The 15,993-nt window shown below is 40.9% G+C and overlaps 1 protein-coding gene across 1 annotated transcript; it reads left to right on the forward strand.

Moving 5' to 3' along the window:
- The first annotated feature begins 1,010 nt into the window (after positions 1–1,010).
- Positions 1,011–15,014, forward strand: fam234a (family with sequence similarity 234 member A). The gene is made up of 12 exons (XM_049480073.1): positions 1,011–1,157; positions 4,819–5,064; positions 5,675–5,785; positions 6,746–6,928; positions 7,540–7,685; positions 8,814–8,946; positions 9,384–9,507; positions 10,217–10,363; positions 10,482–10,563; positions 11,560–11,712; positions 12,500–12,602; positions 13,704–15,014. Exons 2-12 carry the CDS (start codon positions 4,821–4,823, stop codon positions 13,949–13,951), a joined length of 1,674 nt encoding a protein of 557 aa, XP_049336030.1. The 5' UTR covers positions 1,011–1,157; positions 4,819–4,820; the 3' UTR covers positions 13,952–15,014.
- The last annotated feature ends 979 nt before the right edge of the window (positions 15,015–15,993 follow it).

The following is a 15,993-nucleotide window of genomic DNA, read 5'->3' on the forward strand; positions in this document are numbered from 1 at the left end:
TGATCACAAACCATCAAACCACCAAACTGAACTGTTTTAATTTTAGCACCAGGAGTAAAGCAGCATAAAGTTATCCAAAAGCAGTGTGTAAGACTGGTGGAGGAGAACATGATGCCAAGATGCATGAAAACTGTGATAAAAAAACAGGGTTATTCCACCAAATATTGATATCTGAACTCCTAAAACTTTATGAATATGAACTTGTTTTCTTTGCATTATTGGAGGTCTGAAAGCATTGAAAGGGATGATGGAAGCTGATGACTAAACTAAAAAACAATCAACAGTTTAGTCAAATATCACAATATTAATTTGTTACAACACTATTAAATACTATTGGTAGAACTTCTCTACAAGGACAAGACGAGCTGATGGTGGAATGGCAAAAATGCTGGCTAATCAACTAATCAGAAAAAAAAATCATCAGATTAGTTGACTACCAAAATAATTATAAAACTGCATTGACTAATTAACTAAACAGAAAAATAATTATCAGATTAGTCGACTACCAAAATAATCATGAATTGCAATGACTAATCAACTAATTGGGAAAAATAATCTTCAGATTAGTCGACTACCAAAATAATAAAAAATTGCAACGACCAATCAATTAATCCGAAAAATAATCATCAGATTAGTCAACTACCAAAATAATGATAAATTGAAACAACTAATCAGTTAATCAGAAATTAGTCAGATTAGTTGACTACAAAAAAAAAATCATAAATTGCAACAACTAATCAACTATTCGGGAAAAATAATCCTCAGATTAGTCAACTACCAAAATAATAAAAAATTGCAACAACCAATCAACTAATCAGAAAAAAGAATCGTCAGATTAGTCGACTACCAAAATAAATAGCAGGCCTATTCTATTCTAGTACTTCTATACAGAGACTAGATAAGCTGTGTATGTGCATTTACACATTTGTCAGAAATCGATTCTCGCTTCCCAAATGCATCGAACCGAAGAATCGACTCTTTTTTTAATGAACTGATTCCCGGCAGTGGCTGTGTGGTTTGTCCCTGAGGGCGCCCCGTCGTCGTTAGCCGGGGATGCTAAGCTAACAGCAGTATGGTGCTGTAAACGCTCAGCCTGACACTCAGATCAGCTGCTCCCGATCCTACAGCTGGAAAAACACCGTTAAACTCTCAGCACGGTAAGAGCTACGGTTTTAACCGGGTTTACCGGGTTTAACCGGGTCAGTGTTCGGTTCTGTACGGGTTTAATCAGATCAGAACTTTTTAATTTCTCACAGAATCGCAAAGTAAACAGAAGCAGCAATCAGCTCTGTGTGATTCGACTCGAATTGCCAGGTTTCAGCTGGAACTTTCCAGTCCACCTTAAATGACCCATCTGTTACAGTGTAGCGGAGTTCAGCTCTGCTCACAGAGTTACAGTGTAGTTAGCTATAATTTAAGGTGGACTTGAAGATTCCAACTTCAACCCCTTTTAAATGACCTTATGGGCGTTTTATAAGCGTTTATTGCCTTATTTTGAGTTATTATAGTGAATAATAATTTAACATTTTATTAACATCGTATACAACGAATATACCATAATAATTTATCTTTTAAATTGGTAGAATAAGCTACTTTGATTAAAGTAAACAGAACTGATTACTTTAATGAGTTGTGGATGATTTAGCTACTTTAGTGCTTAGTGTTTTAAAGCTGCTTTAATAGATATTTAACAAAATAGTTTCATTTAACTCACATAATATTCTGATGATAAAAGAATAAAGTGAATGTGTACTTTTAGATGTTTGTTCAGAATATAACCCTATAAATATTTCATAATTCTGGATCACCCTGTTAGAAAAGAACGAGATTTATATTATTTATAAAATAGTTAAGTAATATATAATGCGGTAGAGTTCTGAAGTAAAGTAAGTTAGGTTAGCTCGATTCTGAGCTGAGTTCGTTTTTCCATGATGATGTGGTCATGCTCCTTGTGTTTTAAAGGGACAGAATCTTGGAAAAACAATGCTTCCTTCTTTTAAGATAAAACACTCTTAAATATAATGTAGCAGGTTTAGAGTACTAAACTGTGTACGCAGTTAATATATGAAAGCTAAAGTGCAAAAACAGCCTATTGTGAAATTCCTTGTTTTTGTGATGTCATAAAAACAGCACACAACACATGCAGGTATCTCCTCCACCTGTTCAGCTGACAGAAGCTTAGCCCCACCCACTCACACTGAAGTTATAACGGGTGTGAGAAAGTGACAGCCAATAAGAAGAGAGCTTATTTTCTATGTGTATACAGCTCTGAAAAAAAATGTAGAGAGCACTTCAGTTTCTGAATCAGTTTCACTGATTTTGCTATTTATAGGTTTATTTCTCCCAAATTCCAAATAAAAATATTGTCATTTAGAGCATTTATTTGCAGAAAATAAGAAATGTCTGAAATTACAAAAAAGATGCAGAGCTTTTAGACCTCAACTAAAGTTTTAAGAGTTCAGAAATCAATATTTGGTGGAATAATCCTGGTTTTCAATCACAGTGTTTTATCGTGTGATCTTGGCATCATGTTCTCCTCCTCCACCAGTCTTACACACTGCTTTTGGATAACTTTATGCTGCTTTACTCCTGGTGCAAAAATTCAAGCAGTTCAGTTTGATGATTTGATGGCTTGTGATCATCCATCTTCCTCTTGATTATATTCCAGAGGTTTTCAATTTGGTAAAATCAAAGAAACTCATTACTTTAGGTGCTCTCTTATTTTTTCCAGAGCTGGATATATTGTATCAGCCCTTTAAGGAATGTTTTCTTTTTTTGTTTACTCCGAGTGTGTGTGTGTGTGTGTGTTTGGCTGTGGAGTGCTGTGTTGTTTTGGCCGGAGGGTTCTCATTTAAACTGCCTGCCAAGCTGCTGCATGTCAGTCCTCCCCCCGTCCCTCTGTCCTCCCCGTCCCGCTCGTCCTGCTGCAGACGCTTTGTGTCCCTGGCTGTTGTTTACTCCATAGGCCCTGGAACCCTCTGGAGCCCACCAGCAGCTGGAGGGGCCACGGGGTCAGGAGATCTCCACACACACACACACACACACAGTGCACAACAATACACTGAGCAGCAAGAACACATTGCTGCTAACATACCTGCATCTGCACACCTGTAAACCTGCACACACTACATATACACACACAGTACACATACACACACTGCACCCACTATATACACACATGCACACTACAAGCATTGTCACTGTGATGTGCGCATGCACAATAGTTACATCGCAGGATGTGTGATGTAACGTAAGGCAATTAAATTAAACACGGCATGTTGCAATGTTTTAATTCTTGACACAAGAAGTACAGTAGATACACAGCGCTGTCTCTGTGTCTGTGTGAGTGACAGGCTGCTGCTACCTGAGAAGCGCACAGAGGGAGGGGGAGCGCGAGGGGGAGGGGCAGGAGTAAACAGGAGGTAATCGCATGGCCTTCATCCACATGGTTGGGCACATGCTTGTAAACGTGAGCACATGTGGAAAGCTGTGCACCTCAGTGCAGCACAGTTTAGCAGTGCAGATATTTCCAGTTACAGCTGAATTCACACTTTTAATCCCAGAAAAACAAACGCTCTTATTTACCTTTTAAAAAGCCATTTAAATGCCTGATTAAAGGGAAGATTCCTGATGTTTTGCTGTTTTCCTCGGGTTTTGAGAGCGCGGGACTGACTCAGCTCTTGATTGGTCTGGACGTAAGACTGCACGCAGGTGGGGGGCGGGGCTGGTGACATCATGGGCCCTGCATTGTTTAATATCACTATATATATTGTCAAAAAATGTGAACATTTGCAATGCAGCCCTAGTCCACACAGTATACAAACAATACACTCCAGAACACACTGCTGGTACCATACCTGCATCTGCACACCTGCATACCTGCTTTTATTTAGTTTTATGTCTTTGTAATTTTTCTTGTTTATGTACAACACACTGAATTGCCAGTGCGTGAAAGGTGCTATACAAATACTGTACACTTGCCATGGGTTTATCTGTGCACCTGCATCTCTTCACCTGTGCGCCTGCATCTCTGCACCTGCATCTCTCCACCTGCGCATCTGCATCTCTACACCTGCGCACCTGCATCTCTACACCTGTGCGCCTGCATCTCTACACCTGCATCTCTCCACCTGCGCACCTGCATCTCTCCACCTGCGCACCTTCATCTCTCCACCTGCGCACCTGCATCTCTACACCTGCATCTCTCCACCTGCGCACCTGCATCTCTACACCTGCATCTCTCCACCTGCGCACCTGCATCTCTCCACCTGCGCACCTGCATCTCTCCACCTGCGCACCTGCATCTCTCCACCTGCGCACCTGCATCTCTACACCTGCGCACCTGCATCTCTACACCTGCGCACATACATTTCTACACCTGCGCACATGCATTTCTACATCTGCGCACATGCATTTCTATACCTGCGCACATGCATCTCTATACCTGTGCACATGCATCTCTCCACCTGCGCACCTTCATCTCTCCACCTGCGCACCTGCATCTCTACACCTGCATCTCTCCACCTGCGCACCTGCATCTCTACACCTGCATCTCTCCACCTGCGCACCTGCATCTCTCCACCTGCGCACCTGCATCTCTCCACCTGCGCACCTGCATCTCTCCACCTGCGCACATGCATCTCTACACCTGCGCACATGCATCTCTACACCTGCGCACATGCATCTCTTCACCTGTCCACCTGCATCTCTACACCTGTCCACCTGCATCTCTACACCTGCACACCATTTGCAGCCCATATTTACCTCTCTCTCTCTCTGTCGGTCTATCTATCTGTCTGTCTGTCTGTCTGTATGTAGAGATGTCTGACTCTGCGGAGCGGCCGGCGGAGGCGGAGCCCCTGAAAGGTGAGCAGGTGGAGGGGGCGTGTAAGGAGAAGAAGGTGTGCTGTGGGCGGCTGAATAAACTCTCCGGTTGGCGGACGGCCGCATTCCTCCTGTCTCTCTTCATCTGTCTCACCGTCGTCTTCGCCTTCTCCTTCATCCTGCCCTGTCCTGTCCGCCCGCAGTACCTGCGCACCTGGAACCGCACCCTGCCCAGCGCAGGTAACACAAACACACACACACATTAAAGTGATGCTGTAGTGCGTCAAAGTACATTAAGGACCATTACAGTACATTTACAGTAGATTAAAGACAGTTTAATAGAAAAGTTAAAGATATTATATTGTATCACAGTACAGAGTATAGTACATTAAATTGACATCACAGTAAAATAGTGCATCACAGTATATCACACTATAATGCAATATAGGACAAAAATGTAGCACACTATGATGCAATAAAGGGGCAGTATAGTCCACTTTACTATATTGAAGAATGAATAAAGCATTTACTATAAAGGGCCAGTAGAGTACTTGATGATAATAGTTAATTTAACAGGTCAATATAGTACTTTATAGTACATTAAATGGCTTGTACAGCATTTTACAGTACAGTGAATGATTGCAAGACCACAAGAAAAAAGACAACAGAATAACATTGAGTGCGTTTAAGGCTCATTATAACATATTTATTTCTTAAAGGGCCAGTATAGCACACTGTAGAGGAATAATGTAGTTAATTAATAAGACCAGTTTAGCACAGTGTAGTACAGTACCAGTAAACACAGTATACACACACCCTCTTATGTTCTCTTCTGATGTTTTATTTTCAGCTACGTATGATTTCCTGGCGATGGGAGACGCCAACAAAGACAAAGTGGAGGACGTTTTCTTCATGTATAAAAGTGTGGAGGGCAGCATGAACAACACCTGCACTAGAGAAGGTCAGAATACACACACACACACACACGTACGAACACACACATTAACACACATCTACCTGGACCCTACCTCACGATGCAGCATTTCAGATTTATCCAGCTACAGTAGCGGTTAGCTGCTAATGCTAATGCTGCTGCACCCAGCTTTAGTGAAAATCTGGAAATCTAAGCTTACTGTAAATAAACAGAAGCGCTTTACTCACCCAAATAAACTAAGTTTTTAGGAGAGAAATCTGTGTAGATTAACATCCAGCACTTGTAGAACCCAGCTGAGATATCATTGGATGGAACCTCATTAGCATCAGTACTGCAACCTCTTAGAAGAGCATAGCAACCACGTAGCAACCCCTTTGCAACCAGCTGAGATATTATAGCAACTAGAGCTGTGCCATATCATATTGTACGCAATAATATTGGCAAAACCAGGGTCTATTCTATTTGTATAATAAATAAAAGTTATTTATATTTATTCTGTTTACAAAAATTCAGTTTTTTTTTATATCGCCAAGAATATTGTTATCCCATAAATACCCTAAAATATTGTGATATTACAGCAACATTACAGCAACAGCATATCAACCATTTGGAACACTAATGCAACCACCTAGCAGCACCCTAGCAACCACCTCCAAAGTGTCAAATTAACAAAATGAGTTACGTCTGTTCTGTTACTCTAGATTGTGAGGGCCTGTAAGGTACTTTGGGGTACTGTAGAGTACTATGAGGCATGATGGGATAATGTGAGGTACTGTGAGGCACTGAGATACTCTGAGGTGCTGTGAAGTACTGTGGGCTATTGTGAGGTACTATTGTGGGATACTCGAGTTGTGTGGAGTATTGTGAAGAGCTGTGAGGTACTAAGGTACTGTAGAATTGAAAGACAGTTTTTGACGTATGTAGATAAACAGGATATTAAATCTGATGGTGATCTCCTGCACTGTGTTTGTGCTGCTTGTGTTACAGGACTGCTCCCCCCCTGCCTGTTCCTGCTGGCAGTCGACGGTACCGACGGCGAGACGCTGTGGGAGCGGCCTTTAGCGGCTGAATTTGATTGGGTGCAGTGTGGAGTGGGCGGAGACGAAGGGAAAGGAAAAACCTGTCTGGTGGCTCACGCTGACAACTTCACAGCCATCAACACACACACAGGTACTGCACAGTCTCTCACACACACAGGTACTGCACAGTCTCTCACACGCACACAGGTACTGCACAGTCTCTCACACGCACACAGGTACTGCACAGTCTCTCACACGCACACAGGTACTGCACAGTCTCTCACACACACAGGTACTGCACAGTCTCACGCACACACAGGTACTGCACAGTCTCACGCACACACAGGTACTGCACAGTCCCACACACACAGGTACTGCACAGTCTCACACACACAGGTACTGCACAGTCTCTCACACGCACACAGGTACTGCACAGTCTCTCACACGCACACAGGTACTGCACAGTCTCTCACACGCACACAGGTACTGCACAGTCTCTCACACACACAGGTACTGCACAGTCTCACGCACACACAGGTACTGCACAGTCTCACGCACACACAGGTACTGCACAGTCCCACACACACAGGTACTGCACAGTCTCACACACACAGGTACTGCACAGTCTCTCACACACAGGTACTGCACAGTCTCTCACACACAGCAGCTGAACAAACAAACACCTGCAGCACAGGTGTGAAAGAGGCGGAGCTATGGGTCTCTTTAACAGACACTAATAAAGGTGTGTGTGTGTGTGTTTAGGTGTGATTTCGTGGCAGAGACACCGCTCTCCCGTTATTAACGGGAATCTCCCGGTCATCACTCTGCCTGATCTGAACGGTGACGGAGTCGCCGACTTCGCTGTGTTCTCATATAACCGTCCACCAATGGCTCACACACCTATTCCGGTAAGAGACACACAGTTACAATGGCCAATCACAGTCAGGGGAGGAGTCTCAGAACAAATGAGACAGTAAAATGTACCAGTTACAGTGAGGGGGAGGTGTCTCAGAACAAATAAGGAAGTAAATACATTCAATCACAATCAGGGGGTGGAGTCTCTGGAAAAACAAGGCAGTTATTACAACCAATCACAGTCAAGAGGTTTGGTCTCAAAACAAGTAAGGCAGTGAATACGGCCAATCATAGTCAAATAAGGCAGTGATAAGTAACAGTCACAGTCAGGGGGTGGAGTCTCTGATAAAATAAGGCAGTGAATATGACCAATCACAGTCAGGGGGTGGAGTCTCTGGAAAAAATGAGGCAGTAAATACAGCCGTTCACAGTCAAGGGGTGGAGTCTCAGAACAAATAATGCTAAAAACACAACCAATCACAGTACCAGTTACTGTCAATGGGTGGAGTCTCTGAAAAAATGAGTCAGTGAATATGACCAATCACAGTCAAGGGGTTGGGTCTAAAAACAAATGAGGCAGTGAATACGGCCAATCACAGTCGGGGGTGGAGTCTCAGCACAAATGAGGTATTGATAAGTACCAATCACAATCAGGGGGTGGGGTCTCTGGAAAAATAAGGCAGTGAATAGGGCCAATCACATTTAAGGGGTTGGGTCTCAAAACAAATGAGGCAATGCATACAGCCAATCATAGTCAAATAAAACAGTGATAAGTAACAGTCACAGTCAGGGGGTGGAGTTCCTGGAAAAATGAGGCAGCGAATTTGGCCAATCACATTCATGGATTTGGGTCTCAAAACAAATAAGGCTGTGGATACGACCAATCATAGTGAGGGGGAGGAGTTTCAGAAAAAATGAGGCAGTGATAAGTACCAGTCACAGTCAGGGGGTGGAGTCTCGCCTCTGGAAAAATAAGGAAGTGAATGCGGCCAGTCAGTCAGGGGGTGGAGTCTCAAAACAACTTAAGCCATTTATTTGATCAATAATTGCTGGTATTGCTCTATGATACTGTGAAGTATCATAAAGAATTATGTTGTGATATATTATCGTTATCATGAGATAACTGTGATCTGCACCCCTAATTAAAACAGCTAAAACAAACTCTCTCTCTCTCTCTGCAGACAGAGCTGGTGTTTTTCTCAGGTAAATCGGGGAATGTGATTGGCTCAAAGGTGGACATGGATTCAGGAGAGACTTTAGAACACCTGCAGTTCACCACATCCAGCGGGGCTCAGTATTTACTGCTACACACAGGTACACACACACACACACACACACACACACACACACACACACACAATTTATTATATCTGATCTTATATAAAAAATAATAATATATCTAAAAAAATAATCATTTAGATTAAGTATCTTTATACTGTAAGTGCCATTCAGTTATTATTGTTCTCTTTCAATTCAATCCAATTCAAGTTGGCCTTATTAGCATGAGTGTTTTAAAAAAGAATGTTTCCAAAGGACACAAATGTCAAAAACCGAACATACAGTAAGACATCAACGCAAATGTTAACCTAAACATCCATAAAAAAAGACAATAGTAACAACAATAATATCACTAGTAATAACAACAATAATAATACCAATAGTAATAATAATATTTATAGTAATTAAAATAATCAAGTATTATAATACTAACAGTCTCTCTCTGTATCTTTTTCTCTCTCTCTCTCTCTCAGATGCGGGTCTGTATGCGGTGGGTTTGTGGCGTTTAGCTGAGAAAGCTGGTCTGAAGTCGAGTCTAAAGAAAGAAGACAGCTGGGAGAAAAGAGCCAAACCGGCTGGACTGATCCCACTATACGAGTAAATCACACACGCACGTAATCACACTCTCACACACACACACTTTTCGCACTGTAAGGTGCACTTAAAATCCTTTAATTTTCCCCAAAATCATCAGTGCATCTTATAATCCGGTGCTCCTTATATATGAATTGTATCAGTCAGGTATTAAGGAGCAGTAAAGACACTCCACTGAAGTACAGAGTTATACAGGAATTATACACTGAGACTGGAGCAGCATTAGCATTAGCCACTAACCACGCTAAGCTGTAGCTCTTTTGCCTTTAGAGGTGAGTAATATTGGCCTGAAGCCTGCTGCTAACCCTGGCTAGCACTGCTGGAGCAGCAGCATCATTAGCATTAGCCACTAACTGCGCTAAGCGTTAGCTAGCTCTTTCACCCTTCAGAGGTGAGTATATCGGACTGTAGCCTTCCAGTTTTCAGGAGAGAAATCTGTGTAGATTAACATCCAAAATAATGCACCTTAAAACCCGGTGCGCCTTGTGTATGAACATAGATCAGAAAATAGATGTTTATTGATATTGCGCCTTATAGTGTGAAAAAAAAGTACACAATAATCAATCAGTTTGGACAGGACTTACTACAATTCCTGACAGGGACAGGGACAGGGACTAGTACTGTTCCCATGTGGGATGCGCTACTAAAATATAACTTTCTCTTACTCTTAATTTTTAATTTTCTTAAATTTACTCCCTCTTTCTTTCTGTAGGTTGGGGTCTCTGCGGAGAGTTTTATTGGTAAAGGGTTCAGGAGACTCCTCCCCCTCAGTGCTGCTCTGCACGCCCACCAGTGTGCAGCTACTCAACACGCACACACTCAGCATCAGCTGGACCACTAACACCAGCATGCTGCTCAGGTACACACACACACCTATACAGCATTACAAATGAAAAGAGACACACCTGGTGCTGATACAGTGCTTTTCTGCTGGATAATTTTGCATTACTGTGTGTGTGTGTGTGTGTGTGTTCCAGTACTCCATCATTTGGGCATTATAATACTGATGGAGTTCCTGATGTCGTGCTGGAGGAGGACCAGGGCAATACAACCAAGAGAGTGAGTACTGCACTCATAATTAACAACAGAAAAATCATGTTAATAAATATGTATTAAATAAAAAGTATTGTCTAGAGAAGACTTTCTGCTAGATTAAATAAAATTAAATAAATATAACTTTGCCTCACATATTTTTCTCACTATAAGGTGCACCTAAATTTTTACAAAAATCATCAGAGCTCTTTATAATCCGGTGCTCCTTATGTATGAATTCTATCAGTCAGGTATTAAGGAGCAGTAAAGACACTCCACTGAAGTACAGAGTTATACAGGAGTTTCAGTTCAGTTCTCCAGCACTGAGACTGGAGCAGTATTAGCATTAGCTACTAACCACAGCGCTAAGTGCTAGCTCTTTCCCCGTTCAGAGTTGAGTATTATCGGAGTGTAGCCTGCTACTAACCCTGGCTAGCACTGCTGGAGCAGCATTAGCATTACTTGCTAACCATGCTAAGTGCTAGCTTTTTTTGGTGTTCAGAGGTGAGTATATCAGACTGTAGTCTGCGTGTTTACCATGTTAAAACAAACTACATGGGAGGAACCCCTAGCTGATAGCACCCTGACTTACTGGGGCACTCAGGGTTCTCCAGTGTAGTGCTGTTGGCTGGCATTAGCTGCTAGCCACGGCTAGCTTTAGTGGAAATATGTAAATCTAAACTTACTGGAAATAAACGAAAGCGCTTTACTCAGGAGAGAAATCTGTGTAGATTCACATACAGCACTTGTTTGACCTTGAAAGGAAACGTTAACATTTCTGTTTTGTTTACTTAGCTTAGCAGCTGAATTATAAGGGAAACACAGTGCTACCCCTGTTCCTTACTAGTGTCACATAATGTGCTTTATAGTATGAAAATAGACCAGAAAATAGACATTATTGATAGTGTGACCTATAGTGCACAACAATACGGTAGTTGAATTTGTCAGTGAGTTTAATGTTCTGTATTATTTGTGTGTGTGTGTGTGTGTGTGTGTGTGTGTGTGTGTGTGCGTGCTCTGCAGGTGGTGATTCTGGATGGTAAGACGGGTCGGGTGTTGTGGTCGGCGAGTTTACTGTTCTGGCTTCAGAGCCCCAGACCAACGTCCGTCCTCACACTCAACTCCTACTCTGTGTTCATGCTGTGGGGAGAGAGACTCTCACACAGCAACAAGACCGTGAGTACACACACACACAAACACACACACACACACACACACACACACACAGCTAACTACCTCCCCAGCACAGAAAGATCAGAGATGTTTTGGGACACCACATAGCGTAGGTATATCTACTGCCTTCCAAAGGAGGGGAGCTGCATCTGTGGTTGAAGGAGCTACGCTTAAAAACATCCACTCAAACGTTCATACGATGCTCCTACGCCCTCACCATTCTGTAGAGGACTCGCAGGACCCCTCAGAATATCTTCCAGTGCAGGACAGAATTTAATTGTTAATGGTGGGAGCAGGAGTTTAATCAGTCCAGGCGATGAGGGAGCAAAACCACATATACATGTAGAAAAACCCAGCAAGTTTATAAATAGTCTAGAAAAGTATAATAATACATAATGAACAGAAGAAAAACAACTAATCTATAAGTAAAATTAATAATAATACTAATTATACTAATACTACTACTACTACTAATAATAATAATAATACGATTTGATATTTTTTTTATTTCTGAATCAATCCCTTTATCCAGTGTACAGGGCTTCACTACATTATAGATTCTTGATCTGGCTACAATCAATGCTCAAATCTTCACCAATTCATAATTTCAGCATTAAGAATAACTCAAATAAATGTAAGTTTGAAACAAACTTCATGAGTAAAACAGAAACATGACTGGCACTGAAAAAAAAAAGCAAAATCAACAAAAAAACCCTTAATATATTACTAATAAATAATGTGTGTAATAAATAATGTGTGTAATATATAGTGTGTGTGTGTGTGTTTGCAGAGCTTTGCTGCAGAAGAGCATTCCACCTTCCTGCTGCACCCAAACCACCCTCAGGTGCTGTTAGAGAGAAGAAATCCCACCCAGAACATAATGTCCTTCAAAGGTAGTGCACTCACACTACAGTGTTCACTTAAGTACAAATGTAGGTTATCTTTTTTTACTGCACTACTTATTTGACATTTTCACACAATTATCTGAACTTTCTCCTCCTTACATTTTTTATAAAAACAGCCTCGTTACTCCTGTTTCATTTCAGCTTTTTTTCATTCCGGCTTCTCATCGTTCAATAAAACCCCTATCCAGATAAACCTCTCCATCCAGATAGAGTGAATCTGATTGTGATTGGATGTAGAGAAGTATAAACAAATACCATTCTGACTCCCTATCGGTTTATACTGTGACCCACCACACCTGCACACACCTGAGTTCTTATCTTTGATGAATAGCACACCTCCGCTCTCCCACAGCGTTCAGAGATCAGAAATTTTAACAGTTTATCCAAAACACCCTTCAGACTGGGAGATACGGGGCATAATTTACCCTGATTAATCACTTTTTACACCGTTATCCAGCTCAAAGTAGCTCCACACCTCCTTACTAGAATCCGGAGAGCCCTGACATTTAAAACGAGGCATTAATAACTTAAAAAGTGCAGAAGAAGCTCATTAAACACCACTGTTTACATCCTATAACACTACTAGCTTCAGCTCCAAGCGCCGCCATCACTGTACTGATAATGACATAGATATATATATACATAGACTCTGCATAGCGTAGCAGCCGGCGCCAGGAAGCAGGCTATGTGGAGTCTATATATATATATATATATATAATGTCTATGTCATTATCGGTGTTATAATGGTGTAAAAAGTGATTTATCAGGGTAAATTTTTCTCAACAAAAAAATTCTTCACACCTTCGGAAAGCTGTGTGTGTGCATTTGCACATCTGTGTCAGCAATGGGTGCAACTTAAAGTAACTGAATGCAGTCATTAGAAGGGGTGTTCATAAATATTTGGACATAGTGTCGTAACATATTAACTTGTTATATGGTGACACCCCTGTTCCTTACTAGTGTCGCATATTGCACCTTATAATCCGGTTCGCCTTATAGTGTGAAAATATGGTAGTTGAATTTGTTGGCGAGTTTACTGTTCTGTATTAATTGTAAGTGTGTGTGTGTGTGTGTGTGTGTGTTCTTCAGCGGTTCTGCTGGAGCGTGGTCGTCACGCCTGTTACCTGGTCCTCAGTGGAGCCGACGGCACGCAGGTGGACGATGCGGTACTCAGTGGGGCGGAGCCTGTGGTTTTGACGAAGCGCAAGATAAAGGACGACGTGCTGGAGAGCAGCGTTCTGGGAGTGGGCGGGGACGAGGGCGTGGCCGTCTCCAGAGACCAGGAGGAGTCTGTGAGGGAGGCGTTTCATAGGCTAAGGTTCAGCGACGAGAAGTAACTCCTACAGCAGCAGCGCTAACGTTATTAAAGCGAAAGTTCGGTTAAAAATCAGACGTTAAGCGATCTCTCTCTCCCTCTCTCTCCCTCTCTCTCACACCAAATAAAGTTCAGCATCTTCAGCTTTACAGTAAAGCTGTAAAGCTAATGTGGCTAATATGTAATCAAAGCTTATGTTAGCATTAAACTGTGTACTTAAGTCATTATACACACTCCCACTTCAGAGAAGCTTTAATAAGTTACATTCATATTCAATACAGCTTCTTTCTTTCTTTTTGTAGAATCATGTATAGAATTCTCCATTCCACCTTAAATGGTACAACAGTGGCACCCGGATCTTAACCAATGCAGCATCTAAGGTGGAATATGAAATCTCAAAACGAAGCAGGTGAATTGGATAATCTTTGAGTCTCAGATCTGTTATTAAATCAGACTGATTATGGATTTGCCTGTCTGAACATCACAATCACATCTGATGTCAGTCGATATCAATCATATCAATCGATCTGAACGTCCAGACTGAGACGATCTGTGCAAATTTGATTATCACATTTTTAACCACCTTTAAATGCGCTTTGGATCTGAGTTGCAAATATTGTAATTATTTAATATTTAAAGTCATATTTGGCTTTAGGGCTGCAATTAATAAATATTTCTCAGATTAGTGAATCGCATCTCTGTAAATGAATATCACCCTGTTGTGAATTTGGGGTTTAAATGCTATTTAAATGCAAAGTCGAAGCAAAATGTTTATAATCTCTTTGTCGATTATGCAGATTAATTGTTGCAGCCCTGTTCAATAGCCTTACATATATGGACCTAAGCATGCAGTTTAATGCTTATAAAAATTACATATACAGCTCCGGGGAAAAAATAAGAGAGTTCTTAAAAATGATGAGTTTCTTTGATTTTACCAAATTAAAAACCTCTGGAATATAATCAAGAGGAAGATGGATGATCACAAGCCATCAAACCACCAAACTGAACTGCTTGAATTTCTGCACCAGGAGTAAAGCAGCATAAATTTATCTAAAAGCAGTGTGTAAGACTGGTGGAGGAGAACATGATGCCAAGATGCATGAAAAAAAATGTGATTAAAAAGTAATCAGGATTATTCCACCAAATATTGATTATTTCTGAACTCTTAAAACTTTATGAATATGAACTTGTTTTCTTTGCATTATTTGAGGTCTGAAAGTTCTGCATCTTTTTTGTTATTTAGGTAATTTCTCATTTTCTGTAAATAAATGCTCTAAATGAGAATATTTTTATTTGGAATTTGGGAGAAATGTTGTCTGTAGTTTATAGAATAAAACAACAATGTTCATTTTACTCAAATATAAACCTATAAATAGCAAAATCAGAGAAACTGATTCAGAAACTGAAGTGCTCTCTTCATTTTTTACAGAGCTGTATATATATTTATTTGGTGTAAGAGGGATTATTTATTAAAAACACTGATTTTTCTCAGAACATTCGCTTTGTCTGTAACTCTGCAGATCTGCTGAAGGTGAGCAGTGATGTATGAATTTGATAGATGCCTTAAAATCTGCTGCTTTACTCTACACTGTAATAATGGGAGTGGTAATGCTGTTATATATATTATATATATCGGGGGTGTTTACTTTTTTTACTCCTGTTTCACTCCTGAGCAGAGTGCCTTCACACATGCTGCATAATACAGACACGACCCTCATAGCTAAGGACAATTTAAAAAGGACAATCCAGAACAGAACGGTTATAGTCTTTAAAATAATTATGATTAATTTAAAACACTAGTGAATTAATGCTGGATCAGAGAATTGCAGTTTGACAGGTATATATACTTGTTTAGGATAAATACATAAACATACAAGCAAAGCACCTTATTTAGTCACCATAATGCCAGTAACGTTAACTCTCTATAGCATGAATTATATTTTTGGGGAGAAAGAAAATACACCACTATTTGAAAGCTTTTTCTTTGGGATCTTTTTTTATTTATTTTGATAAGAAGAAGTTTATTCACCACTGCTTTATTTATCATGATCACTCCAAAACAAG

The sequence above is a fragment of the Astyanax mexicanus genome, chromosome 6 (assembly GCF_023375975.1).
Source record: "Astyanax mexicanus isolate ESR-SI-001 chromosome 6, AstMex3_surface, whole genome shotgun sequence".
Taxonomy (NCBI): Eukaryota; Metazoa; Chordata; class Actinopteri; order Characiformes; family Acestrorhamphidae; genus Astyanax; species Astyanax mexicanus.

Coding starts and splice junctions, on each gene's coding strand:
- fam234a (XM_049480073.1), top strand. CDS start 4,821: ATGTCTGACTCTGCGGAGCGGCCGGCGGAGGCGGAGCCCCTGAAAGGT. Junction 10,364..10,481: donor AACACCAGCATGCTGCTCAG/GTACACACACAC, acceptor TGTGTGTTCCAG/TACTCCATCATTTGGGCATT. Junction 10,564..11,559: donor AGGGCAATACAACCAAGAGA/GTGAGTACTGCA, acceptor CGTGCTCTGCAG/GTGGTGATTCTGGATGGTAA.